This window comes from Gopherus evgoodei, chromosome 15 (genome assembly GCF_007399415.2).
Source record: "Gopherus evgoodei ecotype Sinaloan lineage chromosome 15, rGopEvg1_v1.p, whole genome shotgun sequence".
Lineage (NCBI taxonomy): Eukaryota > Metazoa > Chordata > Testudines > Testudinidae > Gopherus > Gopherus evgoodei.
Genome location: NC_044336.1, coordinates 13,919,921 through 13,940,462, shown reverse-complemented (window position 1 = coordinate 13,940,462; position 20,542 = coordinate 13,919,921). Strand labels below are relative to the sequence as shown.

The 20,542-nt window shown below is 50.0% G+C and overlaps 1 protein-coding gene across 3 annotated transcripts in view; it reads right to left on the bottom strand.

Annotated features, from left to right (window-relative positions):
* Nucleotides 1-417: 417 nt before the first annotated feature.
* Nucleotides 418-20,542, bottom strand: part of EVPL (envoplakin) — a 56,528-nt gene continuing 36,403 nt past the window's right edge. For all 3 annotated transcript variants that reach the window (XM_030534399.1, XM_030534400.1, XM_030534401.1), the window contains 13 exons: nt 19,083-19,208; nt 17,153-17,299; nt 16,295-16,449; nt 14,389-14,486; nt 13,210-13,391; nt 12,447-12,625; nt 11,464-11,602; nt 10,131-10,324; nt 8,425-8,575; nt 7,493-7,576; nt 7,295-7,405; nt 5,203-5,295; nt 418-4,130 (listed from right to left, as the gene is read on the bottom strand). In XM_030534399.1, coding sequence (XP_030390259.1) covers nt 672-4,130; nt 5,203-5,295; nt 7,295-7,405; nt 7,493-7,576; nt 8,425-8,575; nt 10,131-10,324; nt 11,464-11,602; nt 12,447-12,625; nt 13,210-13,391; nt 14,389-14,486; nt 16,295-16,449; nt 17,153-17,299; nt 19,083-19,208 — 5,118 coding nt within the window. In that variant the 3' untranslated portion in view covers nt 418-671. The remainder of the gene's footprint in view (nt 4,131-5,202; nt 5,296-7,294; nt 7,406-7,492; nt 7,577-8,424; nt 8,576-10,130; nt 10,325-11,463; nt 11,603-12,446; nt 12,626-13,209; nt 13,392-14,388; nt 14,487-16,294; nt 16,450-17,152; nt 17,300-19,082; nt 19,209-20,542) is intronic.

Here is a 20,542-nt window from a genome sequence, read left to right as displayed (position 1 = left end):
GGGACATCCTCCATTTTCAAGGATAATACAGCAGTGGAGAGACACCTTCTAGTTTTATTGCATGCATAAGAATGAACAAACTTAGAGGCACATTGCCCCTTGACAGCCTCCCCGCACTTCAAGGTGTCAGGAAGTCACACAGTTTAAACTACCCCAAGCATATTTGTTGAAACAAAATCCCCTTTACTGTCCAAACGAGACACAGACACTCAGGGCCGGCGCTTCCATTTAGGCGACCTAGGCAGTCGCCTAGGACGCCAGGATTTGGGAGGGCGGCAATGCGCCGGCGGGGGGGTCCTTCCGCGCTCTGGGTCATCAGCGGCAATTCTGTGGCAGGTCCTTCATTCGCTCCGGGACCTGCCGCCGAAGTGCCCCGGAGACCAAGAGCGCAGAAGGACCCCCCTCCCCACTACAGAATTGCCGCCAACGACCAGGAGCACGGAAGGACCCCCGCCTAGGGTGCCAAAAACCCTGGCGCTGCTCCTGCAGACACCTATGCTAGAACCCTTTCACCCCGATGAATGCCTTATCTTCCTCTGTTGCCCCAGTTATGGGGAAGCAAGATTAGCTCACTAGAATAGTACGCAGCCAGAAATGGTAGGCAGTCTGCATCTGGGAGTACCACTGTGGCTTAATATCCTGATGGAATTGGAGGGAACATGGAGCTCGTTTTAGTGCCTGAATCGTGACAACATGGGAGAATAGTGCTCATGAGAGAGCCGATGAGACTGAAATCCCTCGGAGGTGGCTGGGAGTAGCAGCAGGCCGCTCAGAGGATCTTTCCGGCAACGAGTCATGGCTTCTTTGTAATTCATCTTTTCCTTGGTGACTGGGTCAACAAGATCCTTCTCATAGTTGGGCTCATCCTGGAGCATCTGAGCCAGGTCGTCGCTAATCATGCCTGTCTGGGCTGCTTCCAGCACCGAGATGCGACCGGTTTTCTTGGGATCAATGAGCCCCCCGGTCAGGTGTTGGACCTGCAGGTAGGGGAAGGCACTGTCCTTGGTCATCCATCCTTTCTGAACTGCCTCCCCAACAGACAGCCTCCTCTTGGTCACAGGGTCCTCTACACCTGTGAAAGCTTTCTGGGCATTCAGCAGCCTCTGCATATAGGTGTTATCGATCAGCCCTCTGTCTATGGCTTTGTGGACAGAATACCGGTCCCGCGTGATGAGATCTACGATGCCCCCAGTTGCAGCCTGGGCCTCCAGCAGCTTTTGAGCAGTCATGGGATCCACCATCTTTTTGATGACAGCGGTTCTTAGGTTGCACTTGGTGTCGGTGGCAGTGTCGAACACTCCGGCAATGGGGAAGCTGTCATCACAGAAGCTTTTCTGCAAGCTCGGAGGAAAGAAGCTTTGGGTCTGCTGCTGCATCGTCGGAGATGGAAGTGGAGACTTGGAGATTATGGAGCCAATGGACAAAGAGGAGGGAGGCTTGGATTCCCCTGCTACCAACAGAGCAAACTCTGAGATTGGAATCTTGCCATCCCTGTACAGCTGGTACTCCTCTTTCGTAATCTTCCTAAACTTCAGGGCATCCTCGATGGAGTACTGTTTCCCACTCTTCCTGTCGAGCAGGACAGAAATATCCCCATTGGGGCCCAAGGTAGTGATTTCCTCCCAGTCGCACTCTAGTTCTTGCAGCTGGATGTATTGGTTTCTGTCTATGATTCCTCTTTTGTAGGCCTCATAAGGAGACATATCCTTCCCCGTCTTAGGGTCCAAAATGGAGATTTTAGTAGAGAGATTAGTCTCTCTCATCTCGGTCTCGTGGCTCATTTCTTCCCGGTTGACCCCAGACTGGAGTTCCCGGATGGACCTCTCTTTTTCGTAGATCTGGTCCTTCTCCCTTAGGATAGCTGCCTCCAGGAAGGAAAGTTCTTGCTCACGCTGCATCTTTTTTTGCCTGTCATTCTCTGTTTTTTGGCTGAGGAGTTTGGACTCCTCTCGGAGGACAAGGACTTTCTGCTGCTTCTGCCTTTCCAGCTCCCTGAGCTCACTCTCCAGGTTGGCCCTCTCTTGGATTGCCAGGTTTCGTGCTTTCTGGAGATCAGCCTCCTCACGGGACCAGGTCCTTTTCATTCCTTCAGCTCTCTCTATTTTCTCCTTGAGTCGTCGTATGTCCTCTTCTGCATTTTGCCGGGCAGTTCTCTCTCTGCTCAGCAGCTCCCAGATCCGTGCACGTTCATTCTCTAGCACTCTGTCTTTCTCCACTCTGATAACCTCCTTGTAGATGATCTTCTCCTGCGATTTTGTTTTCTGCAGGATGTCAATCTGGACCTGCAGGTTCTTGCACTCCCTCTGCAGGTTCAGAACCTGCATCTTTTCATTTTCCAGCTCCAGACGCAGTCCACTAGCAGCCTGCTCGAGCCCTGGATCCTTCTCTAACTTGACCACTTCTTCCATGATGATCTTCTCTTGCACTGGTGCAGGGCTTTCCTCTATTTCCTTTATTCTCATGGTTATTTGACGCAGCTCCTTTTCCAACGCAAGCCTCTTGTTTCGATCTTCCTGGAAGTTAAGCAGCTTCTCTTTCTCTTCCACCACAGATCGAAGCTGCTGTACCTCACGTTCTACACGACGCCTGTTACTCACTTCCTCGTCCAAACTCCGGCTCAGCCTGTTGTGCTCGTCCCTAAGCTTTGGATCCTTTTGGGTGAGAACCACCTCCTGGACCACCACCTTTTCTTCGGGCTTCCTCCTCTCTAGCAGCATGTACTTGTTCTGCAGGTCATAGATGGTGTCCTCAGCTGCTCTCCTCTTTTGAGACACATTGCGCACCTCTTGGCGGAGGCGATCAGCTTCTTTTTCCAAGAGTGGGTCATTCTCATATCGGACAATTTCCTTGTTGACCAGCTTGGTTTCAACCTTGGACCTTTCCCTTTTCCATTCATCCCTTTCACCCTGCAGCCGGATAAGCTGCTCCTGGGACCTGCCATTTGTGTTCACCAACTCATTGAGCTGTTCCTTCAGCCTGTCGATTTCTCTAAGAATCTCTGGGCTCTTCTCAAGTTTCACCACTTCCTGGATCACCTCCTTATACTCCACAGTTGGTTTCTGAGACCTGAGGATGTTCAGCTCAGACAAGGCTTCTTCCACCTCCTTGTCAATCTTTGTCCTTTTACTAGTAACTTCTTGGAGCTCCTTTTTCAGGCGAGTAATTTCCTTCTCTGTCTCTGGATCTACCACAAAAATCTCACTGACTCTTTCTTTAACTTCTACCTTAGGTTTTTGCCTCTCTGCAATGATGTATTTGCTTTGCAGCTCTGCCAGCTCTCCTGTTAACATCAGGTTCTTGTTCTTCTCTTCTTCGATGAGAGTTCTAAGCTTGGAAGACTCTTTCAGCAGCTCTGGGTCCTGTTCCACCTTCTTCACCTCCTTGACAATGATTTTGGGTTCTGCTACTTCAATCAGCCTTTCCAGCTCCTCGATCCTACTGTTCAGTTTGATTGTCATGTCCTCCACAGATTTCCTGTTGAAGGTTTCTTTGTCAATTTCCATCTGCAACGTCCTGACGGCCTTCAGCATCTCTGGGTCTTTTTCCAGCTTGATCAACTCTTTCACTACCACTTTCTCTCGGACGTTGGGCTGCTTCTGCTCCAGAACGTACAACTCTTTCCTGAGCCGTTCAAGTTCAGAGGAAGCAGTGGAGCTCTGTTCTCTGAGATGCTTGATTTCTGCACGGAGGCTAGCTGCTTGGTTATCTAGGTTTGGATCCCTCTCGATTTTAGTGACCTCTTTGGTAAGCAGCTGGGTCTCAACCACCTTCCTCTCTTTCTCCATCTGGATGAGCTTCTTGTTCATCATTTCAATATCTGCCTGCAAGCTGTCCCTTTTTCTGCTCTCATCCTTAATCTGATGCGTCATCTTAGCCAAGTCGCTCTCCAGTTTTGGGTCTCGGTAGTATTCAACCACCTCCTTTTCTTCCACTCTTTCAATGGGCCTTTGAGTCTTCAGCAGCAGAAGCCTGTTTCTGTGTTCTTCCAGCTCTTGCTGAACCTTGGCCAGTTTGTTCCTTTCTTCCTCCAGCTGCAGTTTCAGTGCCTTTGATTCTCTTGTTGACTGAGCCAGATTTTCTGACTGTTGCATTTGCTCATGTTCTGCCTGCATCTCCTCTTTTACTTCCTTCTGCAAGGAGAAAGCAAGAAGTTCATTACAAAGATAAGGAGTTAATTTCACTCTTAGAGCATGGCCTTGGTGGCCTTCTCTGAATCCTAAAGTCTTACAATGCTGGCCAGCTGAAGAACGGGAAGAGGTGATAGCAGGCAAAACTGGTATAGAACTCTAGGTTCTAACTGACAAGAATCACGTACACTTTGATTACACGCAATCAGCAAAAATGGATGTGGTTGGGGTACTGTTCTCCCAAGTGAAACAAGCTATATTGCAGTCATAAACTAGTATGATATTTAGGATATTTGTATCCAAGGCTGGCTCCAGGCTTTTTGCTGCCCCAAGCAAAAAAAAAAAAAAAAAAAAAAAAAAAAAAAAAGGGAAAAAAAAAAAAGGCTGGAGTGGGGAGTGCCGCCTTCGGAGCGAAACCCTCGCCCAAAAACGGCCGCCGAAGTGCCGCCCCTTGAAAAGTGCCACCCCAAGCACATGCTTGGAATGCTGATGTCTAGAGCCGGCCCTGTGTGTATCTTTAGGGTTGTCCAGCAAGAGGAAATGCTAAATTCGTGCCATGCTGATACAGGCTGTTGGGTGGGTCTCTCTCCAAAATTCCTAGTATCTAAGCACTGGTTAGACAGAGCTGTGGACACTAGTTAATAATCTGAATTCTGGATCCCTTTTTTCCCATTGAAAACAAACATTTGTTAATACACTCAGTGGCCACACATGGGCAGGTCCTCGGTTTTGTATCTCACTGGAAAGATGGCGTCTTTGGTCAGCAGTGCAATGCCCCACGTGCCATGCTGAGGCAGAGTTCCCTGCTGACTTGGTGGGAACGGTGCCATCTACTGGTTCACCAGGACTACTGCCTCTAGCACAACTGCCTCTAGCACAACGAGTCCTCCACCTCCTCTCCCCCAGAGGTTTCCATCCACGTCCGAACCCTGCTTGACTTTGAAATCTGGTGAGATCAAAGTTTGAGGCAGGACCCTGAACAATTCTGCTGCATCACACTGATAAATTACTTCTTTCCTGCCTTGCAGGTAGGGCATGTTCACTATAAAAAAGGGTTAGAACAGTTTGCAGATACCTTCTCTACCACCTTCTTGGCAAACTCCAGCCGGCTGAGCTGCTGCTTGTTTTCTGCTGCGGTCTCTGTGTAGAGTTTTGTCACTTCATTCTCCTAAACGGAAACAGCAAGAATGATTTGGGGAGTCACCAGTGACTTGGCTTAGACATACTGTGTTCCTCCTGCCTCTCCACCCTCCAGCCCGACGCATCCTCTGTGCAGTAGTTGTAATGTGAGGCTCTCAAATCACTTTATAGCCTTTAACTGAACTATATGATACCTCTTATCATCACCCCTGATTTTATGGCTGCAACTGGGCCATGGGGTGGTTAAGAGACTAGCCCCAAGTCATGCAGCAAGTCAGTGGCAGAACTGGGAATACAACATGGGAGTCCCAACTCTGTCTCACAGTCCAAGTCCAGTCCTACATGATATTCTCCCATATGGCCAGCTACAAAGCAGTAACACTTAGTGGTCATGGTGTGCCCAAGTAACATTCTTGGCAGGTGCCAGGCGTATTAACATGCAAGCACCAGCTGAACCCATATATAGCAGCCTGGACATGCTCAAGCCAAAAGCTTGGAACTGGAAGACAAATGCAGCCCTCAGCAGCAATATTCAGAACCCCAAAAAGTGAACGGTTACTTTTCATTCATGCCAGAGGCTGCTCTAGCGCTGGGTGGATGGTCTGAGGAGCTGCTCTGAGCCCACTCAGAAGAAGAGGTCGGGATTTTTCTTTGTGGACCCATATGCATCTACATGAATGTGGTTTGGATTCACTTGCCAAATCATTTGCCAAGCCCTAGAAAAAGGGCTCAATCGTTCTGATTTGTAGTTCTTGATGTCGTGCAAGTGTAAACTACAGCAATGCTGCACTAGTGCAAGCCAGGAAAAAAAGTGTTCGCACGAGAGCATCAGCTATTCTAGCAGCAGCAAGTGGTTCATGCAACCCAACATCCCTGTCCTTTTACCACGTAGCTTCACTGAACGTACGGTAAGGAGACATCATCAGCAATACCCAAGCAAAGTAATTATCTCTATTCTGATATTTCATATACTGCTTTGTCAAGTGCTATTAGAATCAGATAGACCAGCGGCACTGCTTGTGCTTCAGGAGTAAGACAATCACTGTAGGGTTGCCAACTTTCTACTCCCACAAAACCGAACACCCTTGCCCCGCACCTTGCCTTGCCCCTCCTCTGAGGCCCCACCCCCTCTGAGGACCCACTCATTCCATCCTCTCTCCCTCTGTCACTCGCTTTCCCCACCCTCACTCACTCATTTTCACCGGGCTGGCTCAGGGGATTGGGGTGTGGGAGGGGGTGAGGGCTCTAGCTTGGAGTGTGGACTCCGGAATGGGGCCAGAAATGAGGGGTTTGGAGAATGGGAGTGGGATCAGAGCTGGGGCAGTGGATTGGGGCATGGGGTGTGTGCGTGGGCTCCGGCGTGGGACTGGGGATGAGGCTGGGACCGAGGGGGAATCAGGGCTGGGACAGGGAGCTGGGGTGTGGGAGTGGATCAGGGGTGCAGATTCCAGGTGGCGCTTACCTCAGGTGGCTCCCAGAAGCAGTGGCATGTTCTCCTTCCGACTCCTACATGGAGGTGTGGCCAGGCAACTCTGTGTGCTGCCCTGTCCACAGGCACCACCCCTGCAGCTCTTGTTGGCTGTGGTTCCCGGCCAGTGGGAGCTGTGGAACCGTCGCTTGGGGCAGGGACAGAGTGCAGAGCCTCCTGGCTGCCTGCGTAGGAGCCGGACGGGGGACATGCCGCTGCTTCTGGGAGGCATGGAGCCTGCCTTTAGCCCCACTGCGCTGCCAACTGGACTTTTAATGGCTCGGTCAGTGGTGCTGACCGGAGCTGCCAAGGTCCCTTTTCGACAGGGCGTTCCAGTAGAAAACCAGACACCTGGCAACCCTATCAGTGGCAGCAGTCAGAAGGGGGCGGGGGAGTGGGAAATTGGAGGAACAATCAATACCTCCCCAAGGAAAGAGGAGAAACTGCAGGTTGATTTCAGACAAGTTGTAAGCAGGTGAAACCACATGGAGGTCCATGAAACTGCATCTCCTAACAGCAGGCCTCAATATGGCTCCAGGCCTTTGTCTAAAGGTCTCACCTGGGCCTGGATGCTTTCTTGCAGTGGGGTGACGCGCAGTCTTTTGGCAGCGGAAGCACTCAGGGTGGGGTCCAGAGAAGAGCAGTATTTGCCTGCCTGAAGCTCATAGTCCTATTACAAGTGAAGACAAAGAGGTCAGATTGGGTCTCTGCTGGGGAAGACAAGATGGCAGCACCACATGGCAAAACCCAAACATACGTTGAGAGCAGACTGCACGGTCTGGGACAGTTTGACCACGGCATTCTTCTCAGCCTCCTTGCCCTGGATTTCCTCCACCAGCCTCTACGGGAAAGGAGACAGGACCTGAGTACTTGCATCTCAACAAAGCTCTTAGTAAGCACTGGATGCTATCAAACAAAAGGCAGTCAGGGAGAGAAAGAAGCTGCTTCTCCAGGGGTTCCCATCAGAAGGGAACAAAGACGCCACCAAGGGGAGGCGGAAATGCTCTCGGCAAAGAGAGCATGACACAGCTGCAGTCTGGCATTTCTGTCTGGTTAATGGCACAAGCTGACCCATCTCTCAGCAATGGAATCTGTGGGGCTCCAAGCTATGGGGATGGGGGTAATTATGTCAAATCATGGAGGTGACTGAGCACTGGTCTTGTGTGCCTGGATAAGAGATTAGAATCCTGGAGCCACCTGGTCTCTTTTCCCCTTGACTGACAGAGCTCAGGTACGTCATGGAGAGGCGACTGCCTACCGGCTCTTGGTGTTTGCTCAGAGAGTCTCATTTGAGAGGCCACCTCTCTCCCCAGCATAGTACTGTGTCAGTCAAGGATGTTGGCAGCTACAGAGATTAGCAGCCAATTCCCGGTATGAATGGGAAGGGGCAGCTGGCAGGAGGTGCTCCATGAGGGCCCCCTGGGCTTTGAAGGCCATGCAGCAGCATGCTCATAGATGGAGGATCTGGCCCCCCACATTCTCTATCCTGCTCTCCACTTGTTGCAAGCTGCCCTCTGCATCAGGCAAGGTCCTGCTTTTTCTGTGCCAGTCACATCACTGCCGCAGGTGAAACAGGGGAAGAGAAGCAGAGCGGCACTTTCCACTCCACGTAGGTTCCAGGTGAAACCAGGGACACTTCTTTCCCCTCCCCACATCTGTGTCTCCCCAGAGGCCTGGCAGGAGGCTCACCTTCTGTGCCTGCAGCTTGTAATTGATCTGGCTTGGCCCATCCGTGGTCTTGACCTGGTGCTTGGGCAGGTTGTTCATCCAGAACATCATGTTCTCATTGGAGTTTTGGAACTGCTGATAGGTGAGGTTGGTGTTCTGGAGGGTCTTCTCCCTGGATAGGTGAGGGAGCAGGGGGAGAGATAGCTCAGTGGTTTGAGCATTGGCCTGCTAAATCCAGGGTTGTGAGTTCAGTCCTTGAGGGGACCAATTAGGGAACTGGGGTAAAAATCTGTCTGGGGATTGGTCCTCCTCTGAGCAGGGGGTTGGACTAGATGACCTCCTGAGGTCCCTTCCAACCCTGATATTCTATGATTTTCATGTGCAAATTACTAAAGGGACACTGGGAATGTCACCAGATGAAAACCAGGGTAATTAAAGGGGTGGTTATAGTAAGCAGGAAGGCTTGGCTGGGAGCACAGTTCTCTCTAGTAGAGTGTGTAATGAATGCTAAATTGTATTTATCATGTTCAACCCTAGGTGCCGACATATCTTACCTGAGAGACAAGAAGGGGGAGGAAATACATTTTACTGGGGAGAGAGACACACAGAGCTTGTCTTCGGGGCTGGGAAAGGTCCGCCCAGCCTCACAGCAGAATGCAAGGGGGGAACAGATTGTTTAGCACATATTGTAAGTGTTGTGCAGGTTTCCTTTGAGAATGAGGACCAATGGAGGGAGATTGCTTTGCGAAAGGTGTTCACCCACAGGTGACAGGGTCTTTTGTCTTTTATCATTTTCCTCTGAGTTCATTTGGGAGCATAGTGACTGTCTGGTTTCACTTTAAAAAGATGAGCGAAGGAGCTTAAATTCATTACCCTGCTAGACACTAAAAATCATGGCTGAACAGAGACACCGGATTTATGGTTAATTACAACAGTCTCTGACCCACTAACCCCTTCTTTTTGTCCTCTGCCTGCAGAGGTGTAAACGGGCCACTCTGCCTTGAGTGGTCCGTTACAATATGTGCTGAGCCCCAAGCCCCTGATCCCCTTCTCCACCACCCCACTGCAAGGCAGAGGTCCTGAGCTCACTCCCTCCCCTGCCAGTCTGGTAGGTTGAGAATAGGGGGATAAAGGGGACTTGCAAGCTGCACTTTAACGGTAAAAGAGCCGCATCTGGCCACCCCTGCTCTATAAAAGGGAAGCTCTGTAACCAGCCCATATCTGGGAAAGGAGCGTGACCTGTTCATAGCAGCCCTGCAACCTATCCGTGAACAATGAGTACACGACAGACTGAATTATGGAGAGGGGAAGTTTTAAAGTCAGGAGACAGATTGCCCTTCCTGCTGGGTTAACTCTGCAGTTACCTGCACATCTACAGGGGCAAGTGGCAACTGGGAGAGGGGAGGGCAGGAGCAAACAGTGCTCGTCCCAGTTGTCGCACCACAGAGGCAAAGCCTACGCTGTACATAAGATTGCTGCACAGCATGCCACAGCTAGGCACACTGGATCCCAAGCTACACTGGCCTGGGGGAACTGGTCTGGGGTCCTGGGACAAAGAGGAGTCTAGAAGATATCCCCAGAGGGTCTCAAATCCTAAAGCTGCCCCTTCAACTCAAATGACTCAGGTAAATTTGGGTTTGGTGGACGGACCCAGTTCTCTCCTGGCTGTCCCACCCCAAATCCCAGCCTCCATCGCGATCCCACGTAAAGGAGGCTGTGCTGCTCACCGGTGATCCAGCTGGTCGGCCACAGCATGGTAGCGGTCGTTGAGGAGCTGGACCTCCCGCTTCTGCCGGGGGAGGTCCGGGCAGTACTCCTGGAAGTTGTTCTGCACAGCGCTGCAGCTGTGCTCGGCATCCTTGAGGCTGCGGTTCAGCTTCAGCACACAGTCCTGCTGGGCAACCTGATCCCGCTTCAGCCTCTGGAAAGGAAGAAGATGCTGGATTAGTGTCAGTGGTTCTGCTCATGCTACCTACCCAACACCTGGCCCTGTAAGACTGTTGGTGTCCCAGAGAGGGAGTCACTGGCTGAGTGGGGCAGAAGAGAATGGAGGGAGCTTCTCTTCCCACCCCAACATCTTTATCATCAGTAGCGACGGGGAAATTGATACAAAAAAAATTCACTGCGGGTTCACAGGGGTGGTAGAATGCAAACGTTGCTGAGTGCGAGGGTGACGTGGGAGGGACAGATGTTGGGGGAAGACTTGGGGAATTAGTTGGAGAGATGGGGAAAGAGAAAGGGGCTGACGTGGGTGGGGTCAAAAGAGCTAGCGGTGGCATGGAAAAAAGTAATGGTGAGTAAAGGGGGAGTTAATTATTGGGCAGAGAGACTGGGGCTGGGACACAGCTGGAGAAGGAGTGTGCAGAAGAGCAGCTGACTATGGGGGTGCTGGGGCAGATCAATGAGGGGAGTGTTTGGTGAGGAACATAGGTGGTTTAGATCTCTGGGGTGGGAGTCGGTTCTTACAGATGCTGCTCAGTGACTGTGACAGATGTAACATTTTATCCACCTACCAATAAACAGCAGCTTCTGAACTGGTGAAAGTGACTTCGTCTGCAGACACTATGGAAGCTCATTGAAAGCAGTGTTTCTCGGGTGGCGGGTTGCACCCCCTGGGGGCGGGAGGTCCCCAAAGGCAATCAAGTGAGTCGTGAGGTATTGAAAATGTTACAACCGAAAGCAAACGAAAATCTCACTCCCCACCTGCCCTGACCCTTCAGTGTAGGATTTTCTGCCACTGCCAGCTTCCCCAAACACACGCACGCAGGTCAAGTACAGAGGCCTCGCACTGCTAGCCTTGATCCATTTTTTACTGTTACAGCTATAGAATTGCCAAGAGGTTGTGAAAATTTTTGGCTTCAAACAAGGGGTCAGCAGCCCAAAAAGGTTGAGCAATGCTGGTCTAGATGAAGGAGTTAGGGCCTACTGGGAGAGGCGTGGCCATCCAAGTCTCTTAGGCATACTAACAATGGGATAAACAGAGCCCAGGTTACCCGACTCCCATCTCTTACTATGCCCGTATCATTCTCATTGCTGTTGAGAAGCCAAAGGTTCCCTCACCTGCAGTTCATTGGCACGATCCTGCAGGGCATTGGGAGAGGCTGGGATGGTGCTGTCCTGAGCCAGCTTGGACTCAAAGCTGCTGATGATCTCGTCCGTGATCTCTATCTGGTTCTCCAGGTTCAGGGAAGCCTTGGCTCTGAGGAGGCGGAGATGGTGGAAGGTGACTAGCTACAGAGGACACACACCACTCCCCTCATCTCTCAGAGTCTGCCTGGGAGTCAGGCTTCTGACTAGCTGCAGGGGGTTCGTCTGTCGCTCATTGCACAATGCAGACCATTAAGAAGTTGGCCTTGAAAACACACCCTGCCCCATTTGGCTCCTGAGAACAGCCTTAAAGATAGAAGAACAGGATAACGAGCCCTAGGAGAGGTCAGCAAGTGTATCCATCGGCCCATTGGGTTTTTCTAGGAGAAATTTCAAACTACAGAAGCTGATTCACCTTGCTGTGTTTTTACAAAATGGAAACATCGTCTGAGCCCCAGCACATATTCAAACTGGGTGGTAATCCCAGTTCGCCAGAAATATGTATCCTGATTGTTACCAGGTCACTGTAGAGTGCTCAGAGCAATGTGGTTTTCATCTAATTTGGGGCCTCTAGGAATATAGATAAAATAATAATAAACATGGGGGGGAGGGATTGTATTTTATTAGAAACTCAAAAATGGCCCCATTGTGCAGAAAATTTCATCATATTTTATGAATTTTCCACCCGGAAATAGGACATTTTTTTCCAGTGAAAATGAGGCCATCTGAGTTTAAAAAAAAAAAGATTTCAAATTCAAAGTGCAACATTTCATATGGTTTTGATTTAAAAACAAAGACCATTTATTTATGCATTTGTACAGAAGAGTCAAATCAGAGGTTCCTCCTAAATTGCTCAGGACAGAACAACACATTTGTGAGCAGAACTCTGTAAGACCTCGCTGAGCAGTTTCATACATCTCTGCTCTTACCAATCTAGGGTTACGGTCTCCACTTACTTCTCATCATACAGGCTGGACAGCATCTTGACGTCATTATACTTGTTCTTGACGTTGTTCAGAGTCACGGGGAGCTGAGAGGCGGTGGTGCTGGTGGATTTCTTGGACAGGAAGGCCTCACACTCCTTCTGCAGGGCATCCTTATCTGCCCCAATGCCCTGAAGTTTCTTTGTGGTTCCCTAACACAGCAACAGAAATTCCCAGTCACTGAACACACAGAAGCTCAGTGTTAAGCCGATGCAATACAGCGGGATCTGCCGGGAGGCCTTGGCAGAGCTAGGCTGGGAACATGTATCCATGGCACAGGGTGGAGCATAGCCAGAAAGGGGAGAAAACCAACAGTTTGAGTCCACCCAGGGCAGGCAAAGACCTGCAGCAGAAGACATAATCAGCACTGAACAGACACTGAACCAGGTCTAAGCCCAAAGGAGGGGAGAGAACCGCAGGGTTTATGCTGAGAGCGCATTTGTCTTCTCAGGTCACCTCCCTTAAGGACCATTCCTAAAGTACAGGGAACATCACTGGTTCAGCAGTAGAAGTGCCCGTATTTCCCCGAGTCAGACCTGCACTGTAACCACCTCAGCAGGTCTCTTTCTGAGCGCTGAAGCCAGCAGATGTCTCTGCAGCAGCAGCAAAGCTCTCTCCTTTTCTCTTTGGAGCCGCAGGGGCTAATACCTGCATGTTTTCTGTCAGTTCAATTCTGCTCCAACTGTTGGAGCCAGCTACCACGATCAACCTGTTCTCTGTGCTCCTCAGCTCTTACCTCCTGGTCCTTAATCCTTTTTTGAAGGTCCTCGGTCGGGGCACTGTGGCTTACTGGGGACCTCACCCGGCTAAAAACTTCCTTCTCCACTTGGACCAAGTCCCCGCCAATCTTATTCAATTTAGAGAGGAGCTGGTCAGCTTGGGGGTCATCCTGGGCAACGGCGGGACTTCTGACTGGTGCTGGAATGACAAATTGATATCGAATCTGTGCACTGTTCCATCTGCATCACACTCTGGGTATCTTAACCTTTCTCCCTGGATCTCTGATATACAGGCCCAGCTGCTTGGCCCTCAGCTACCCTTTCACTGAGACACCACCTGTACGCATCTGCTTCAAATGGATTATGCTGGAGTGAGGTGCGCTGTATTTAATCCATCATGTGGGTTTGGACACAGATTATGAGACCAGGACTGTGAGTCTGGGTCAGAGCTTTCCACTCCACCTTGCAGTGCCTCCTACATGCAGAAAACTCAGCGCTGCAGGGGGCTGATGACTCAGATCCGCAAAGGGCTGCTCCACGGCCAGCAAAGTAACTTGTCTGGGTAAGAGAGTTGTTGACCATGTTTGTTTTTTTGCTGCATGACTCAGCCTTCTGCAGCCTTCTGATCCATCAGTTGCCCTGGCCGTTAGCCGACGGAGTGTGCTGATGGAAAAGAGCTGGGGAAGCCAACTTTCAAATGTGGACACAGCAAGAGCGTGAGGAGGGTTGGTCATGAAAGACCTCAGTACCGGGACTCAGCCCTTCTGCAGCACTTTGCACTTAGGGATCTCAAAACACTCGGCAGACTCTGCAGAGGCCACACGTCTCCCTTGTGTGGAGATTTTAAAAGAGCAGCACAGAGGCAAAGTGACTTGCCGTGGGCCACCCAGAGAGTCTGTGGCAGGACCAGGACTAAAACTCAGAGATCCCAATATCCAGTCCTCTCCTCTAAGCACTAGACTGACTGCATCCAGGTGCCAATGTGTACTTGTGCTTCGGCATGCCCACGAGTGCCCACAGGTAGGCATCCTGCTGAGACACCCAAGCTTAAAAGCTGAGCCTACAGCATTCACTGGATTGTTAGCTTTTGCCAACTCGGCAAGTTTCAGTAAAGTCAAACAAAATGAGACCAGTGATCTCACTTTGCGGGGTAGGTTTTTATGTTATGCTAGAGAGCAGTTAATAACCGGACATACCCTGCTGGCTGGACTTAACTTGCTCCTTCTGGCTGCTTTTCAGGGAGTTCTGAACTGTCGCTCTCTTCCGCTTCACTGTGTTCAGTTCACTTTCCAGCCTACAAGCAAAAGAAGTGAGCATCACTCCCAGCACAGGAGCCAATAGGAATAGAAACTAGCCTGCATAAAATCTGCTTACACACCTGCCTGGGAGTTCCTGAACCAGAGATGGGCCTCACCAGGACCGGCGCTAGGGGTTTGAGAGCCCTAGGTGCATGGCAATTTCGCCGCCCCGCACGCTGATCCCGCGGCTCTGGTGGAGCTGCTGCAGTGGTGCCTGCGGAGGGTCTGGTGCTCCGCGGGAGCTGCCGCAGTGGTGCCTGCGGAGGGTCCACCAGAGCCGCGCGAGGAGCCGACTGTCTGCAGGCACGACTGTGGTAGCTCCACCGGAGCCGCGGGCCAGCGGACCCTCCGCAGGCACCACTGCGGCAGCTCCACTGGAGCCTCCTGCCACCCCCTCCGTCAAAACGGCACCCACCAATTATTCTGGCGCCCTAGGCGATTGCCTAGGCTGCCTAAATGGTAGCGCCGGCCCTGGGCCTCACCTGAGCACAGTGCGGTTACCCGTTCCAGGGAAGGTGTTGCTTAATTACCGTCGAGCAGGTTTAACTGGAAGTCTAACTGCTCCCAGCGCTGACACTGTTACTCCCCTGGCATCTGGAAATGGCAAATTGTTCTTACAAAATAGGAGTTGTGCCATCAGGGGAGAAGTGGGAATGGCTGCAAAAACCAGGAATTGTTGAAAAGTGACTTTGCAAAGAGCAATTTGCCGGGACTTTTGTAGGCCCTGGACTAATCCCTGTTACTAAACACTGTTCTCAAGCACTGTCATCTCTGGTCTTGTGTAGATGGCCTCAAAGGGGTATCCTTCAGAACAGTAATGACTACTCTGCAAGCCTTGTCCGAGGACCATGCTACTGGAGAGCAATACAAACGAGTGACTGGTTTACAGGTCTGGAGCACAGGAAGGGTAGTAAATGTCCCCGAAGTTGCTAGAGGTTCCTCTGCAGGGGAAATACATCTTACAGGGCACTGGGGGGCAGTCATTGTGCAGCATTATCAAGATACATGATGCAGGACAATGTGTTGCAGAATTTTAAAAATCAAACATTTTTTGCTGCATGTGAAATTCACAAGCACCAAGGAGGGACAGGGATTATTTCAGGTGGTTCTAGTGGTAGGCAATGGGGAGGAATGAAATAAAGGCTGTGGGTACCATTTTCAGAAGTGCCTAAATCTCTTGGGTATTGTCTAAACTCACAAGTTGCATTGACTTAATGAAATCTGTTTAGAAAGATTTAGAAACTGAGTTAGTTAAATCAGTGCAGTCCCCTTATGTGAACACTCTTAAATTGGCTTAAGAGTGTTGATTTAACTTCATATTAGCTTAGTTTAAGAGGGTAAGGAATTAACTTAAGCTTAAACAATACAAGGCACTCTTACACTGATTTCAAAATGTCCACACAAGGGAGCAGTGAGGATTTAACTAAATCAGATTCTAAGCTGATTTAGTCAAATTGGTGCAGCTTGTGTGTGTTGAGACAAGATGCAAGACAGAGAAATTTAGGCTGAATGTCATGAAAATTCCTTGACAGCGAGGTTTGTGGACTGTGGAATACCTGCCTCAAGGGAAGTGGTAGAAACCCCATTGCTTGGGGCATTTAGAACTGGACAAAGCGCTAGAATAATGTATAATAGGGAACAATCTTGCAGTGACAGGGAGAAAAAGTAGGTGGCCTAGAGTTTCTTTTCCATGTCTTTGCTGAAGCACAGTAAAGTTAACTCCCGACCTAAATGAATACATATAAAGACTGGAGCGAGGGTGTATTCAAACTGCGCTCCGGTTCACACTCCACTGCATGCTCACTTGGTAGCTCTGCCAATGGCCTCTGGGTCTGGAGGAGGTATGAAGAAGCAAGCAGCAGGAGCTGTCTTTGTCACCCCAGCACTGCTCTGCACCACCCAGTTCTCCGGGTTGCTGTTGTCTTTCAGAGTGTACTTCTCACCTTGGCTGAGATGCACCTGGAAGGAAGAGAAAGGATTCAAGTCCCTAGCTCTGACTCCTGAGCTGCATTTTCAGGCTCCCGGGTAACAGAGCAGACTTTCCGAAGTCTCCTAATGAGACCAAACATGTTGCATTCATCGGGGATTTGTGGTCTAACTGTCTTCAAGATGCTCCTGTCTCATCTAGGAAACTGAGCTGCTCCACATGATCCCCTGCAAGACCAGTGTGGTTAGTTGGTATGAAGACATAAATCAGCATATACACACGTCCATGGCACAGCAGACACCTGGGCACTGAGGTATGCATTCCTCACTGGAAATGCATCAACAGGTGGGCCTACATTTTCTGCCAGGTAAGAGGATGTTCAGGTTAACAATTGGCTCAAGATCCTCTGAATAGTCTCCCTACATTCAAAAAAGGATCATGAACTCTAGGGCTAAAAAGGGGAGCAGCAAATGAAGCCAACCCGTGGCACAAGGAAGACAAAAGTTGCCAGGGTTGTCATAGGCATTTCTCAATTGCTTTGATGGACCTGAGAAAATGGGGATGTTTGGTTTTAAATTACAGGCCATTTTCTCCAATGAAGACAAACCAAGGGGAATGGTTCCTAATGCCACAGTGCGGGGCGCATTGGAAATTCAAAAGCAGACGACCCTGGGAATGTGTCCCAAAGAGGAAACCGATACCACCACTCTCCAAAGGGTAAGAACCTTCCCTTACATCACCAGAGGCCCAGTCACAGACGGTGTCCAGGGCAAGTGGTTGGGAGGGGCAGGTTCTGCGCAGTTTCAGAGGGCTGATCTCTGGGCTCTTCCTCTTCAGCTCAGCGATGCTTTTTTCAGCTTGTTTCACAGTCTTCTCCTCATTCTAAATAAAGAGAAGAGGCAGAGATTCCTACCAGGCCAGCACTTGGGTGAATAATGCAGCTTAGAGACAACCTGGCATCAAGATCCTCGTGTTTTGGACCTAGAGGTGGGGGGTACTTTGGGGTTATTTATTTGTAGAGCAGAAAGCCTGTGGGGAGAGAGCTGCACCAGAACAGATTCAGAAGCATGACAAGAACTTCCACCTATTCATCAAACCCATTTTTCTTTTGTTCCCTTCTTTGTTTTTCTCCTCTACTGTATTTCCTGCCCTCTTCCAGCTCAGGCCAGTTCTGTGTTTACAAGGGTGGCCTGGCCAAATTCCAGCATGGGTGATAATATCCTGTCCCCTGAAATCTCCCTTTGGGGAATGGGCTGAAGAAATTACTCTTCTGAAAATGGGTGCAGAATGGCTGCCACATTCAGCCCTAGAAACAGCTGCATTTCAGTAGCTGGAGCAATCTTGTGTACACACTCTGCAAAGAGCCCTGGATGGTGTAGGGTTAGGGTGACCAGATATCCTGATTTTATAAGGACAGTTCTGATATTTGGGGCTTTTTCTTCTATAGGCACCTATTACTTCCCACCCTCTGTCCTGATTTTTCACACTTGCTATCTGGTCACCCTATGGGCGGTGAAAGGCACTATACACACAACAATATTATGATTAATAATTTGTCCATTTTCTTCTCTCTCCCTCCCATTTCTTCCTCACCATTCTCTCTCATCCTCTTATTTTCAAACTCTCTCTTCTCACATACATTTTGCCCTGTAATGTACAAGGGGGTTATGTGTAGGGCTGGCAAAAGAAGAAGAATTCCATTTTGCAATAACTTTTGAGGTTTCAGAATTTGTTTTTATTCTGCATTGGAAGAAACCTGAGACCTTAGGAAAGTGACCCATAAATAGCCGGGTGGCGAGGGCACTCACTGGGTATGCGAGAGTTCCAAGTTCAAGTCCCTGCACGGTTTTATTCAGGACTTGAACGTGGGTGAGTGCCCTGACCACTGGGTTATTGGCTCTTCAGGGGCTGTTGTGCTCGCTCTCTGGTTTTGACCAGAAATTCCAGCCTGGATCTGAGAAACCTTGCTGAGGAACATTTCATTTAAATTGGTGTTTTCATGAAAAGTTTCAGGTTTGACAAACTGGCATTTTCTGATGAGAAAAAAAAAGTTGTGTCAAAAAAATCAGCTCTAGGGATGAGGGCTTCTCTCATCCCCCCACAGCAGCCTATAGTTCAGAAACAGGCCCATCTTCCCCCACCCTTCTCCAACTGAACAGTGTCATGTGGGATGGAAGGGATAGCAGAAGACAGGGCTGCTCACTGCCAGCTGGACAAGAGTGACCCAAGGCAGGCTGGGCACGTTCAGTGAGCTCTCCATGGCCCTTCCTGTTAATGCATAGAGTCTTCTAAAGGCACCTTCACCCCTTTTCCTCATCCTCTGATAGGGATTTTGGTGCTTTCCTCCTATGGGGACTCTCTCTACAAACTACCAGCTGTCACAACCCCTCTACAGGGACCGCTTCCCACCAGGTCAGCCAGGGCGCTCCCTAGCACCCTAACGGCTTTGGTTCAGGGGCTGCATGAGAGTGACTGAGGGCAGAACGTTGCCCCAGGTATTTAACTCCTTAATATACAGCCCATGACCATCCTTTTTTTTGGAGGATGGAGGGCTTTGCTCACAATTTATACTTGGCGATAATCCTAGAAAGGTGTCATACAGTCCAGTCTGCGAATGAGACACAAGACGCTGCTGGGCTGTATTAGCCCCCCCAGAGGGCCTCACCTCCAGCTGGTGCAGTAAATCAGACACCACCCCGGGACTGTCTTTGTTGAACTTGCTGTATTTTGTATCCAGGTCCGAGTTGAGCTTCTTTAGTGTCTGGCTCACAGCGTCAGCATCCTCCTGGAACTGAAGACACAAGCCAAAGGATAGTCAGAAGATGCTGGGAGACCATGAAGGCTGGGCATCAGCACCTCTGTACTCATTAAGTGAGTCCTACGTTGATCCTCAAACCCGAGCCCAACCCATAACTCCATTTAACTTAATCATGACAGCTAAATCACCCTGATCTGCTGATCTCGTCATCTTTGTTGAACATACTGAGGGCTGCTACACCAGCCAGAGTGATCCTGATTGATTGTGTTGCACCAGGCACCATGTCGTGAAGTTCCCAGCAAATCTGTGAATCTCTGGTGTGACCCTACAGGTGGCCCCAGGTCAGGTCAGGTCAGGTCATGCACCCCTTCCTGAATCAATGGAGCATTTGAGAGCATTGAGCGCTGGGCAGTTTTTGTCCATTGTGGTGACATGGCTGAAGAGCCTGCACTGCCACTTTTGAACAGCATGAATGACTCCGAGATCTTTGCGAGATCATGACGATATTTCATACAAAGTCACGTCACTTTATGCTCAGGCTTCAGCACTGACAGCACATATGGAATCCCTGTAGCCACTCCAATTAACAATTCAAATTAATTACTTGTCCATTACTACCCTAATGCTAATCAACCTCTCCCTGATCACAGAAATATCAACCCTACATATTACCCACCTTTGGTATAGTCTAATCAGCCACTTCCTTGTAATCCTAACTACCTGGCTCCATCAGCAAAGCTTAAATCAACAGTGAAGACTCCTCTGCTTTCTGAAGCCAAACCTAAGCTGGGTACAGATCCTTCAGCAGATACTAGTGGAGCACAGATGGGCAGGGTACTAGGCACCTTTGTACTCACATCCTACACACCACTGCAATGATATTTGCACAAAATATGCCTTGTGAGATATCTCTAAAAACTAACAACACATGGTCATAATATCATTGTGAAATGTACGTGCCGATGCTCCATGTGGAATTACGGCTACTGAGGGCTTGTCTACATCACAAAGTTGCAGCGCTGGTGAGGGGGTTACAGCGCTGCAACTTAGGAGGTGTACACATCTGCAGGGCATCACCAGCGCTGCAACTCCCTGTTTGCAACGCTGGCCGTACTCCCGTTTTGTCTTGGGTGTAGAGGATCCAGCGCTGGTGATCCAGCGCTGGTAATCAAGTGTAGACACTTACCAGCGCTCTTCTTGACCTCCGTGGAATAAGCAGGTATCCCAGCATACCTGAGGAAGCCTCTCTGGTAATTAAGCAGGTCTCCTTCCCCGGTTTGCTGTCGCGTTCCCCGAACTCCCGAGCAAGCAGGTCTCCTTCCCTGCGGTTTGCAGGGGGGTTCGGGGAACGCGAGAGCAAACCGCGG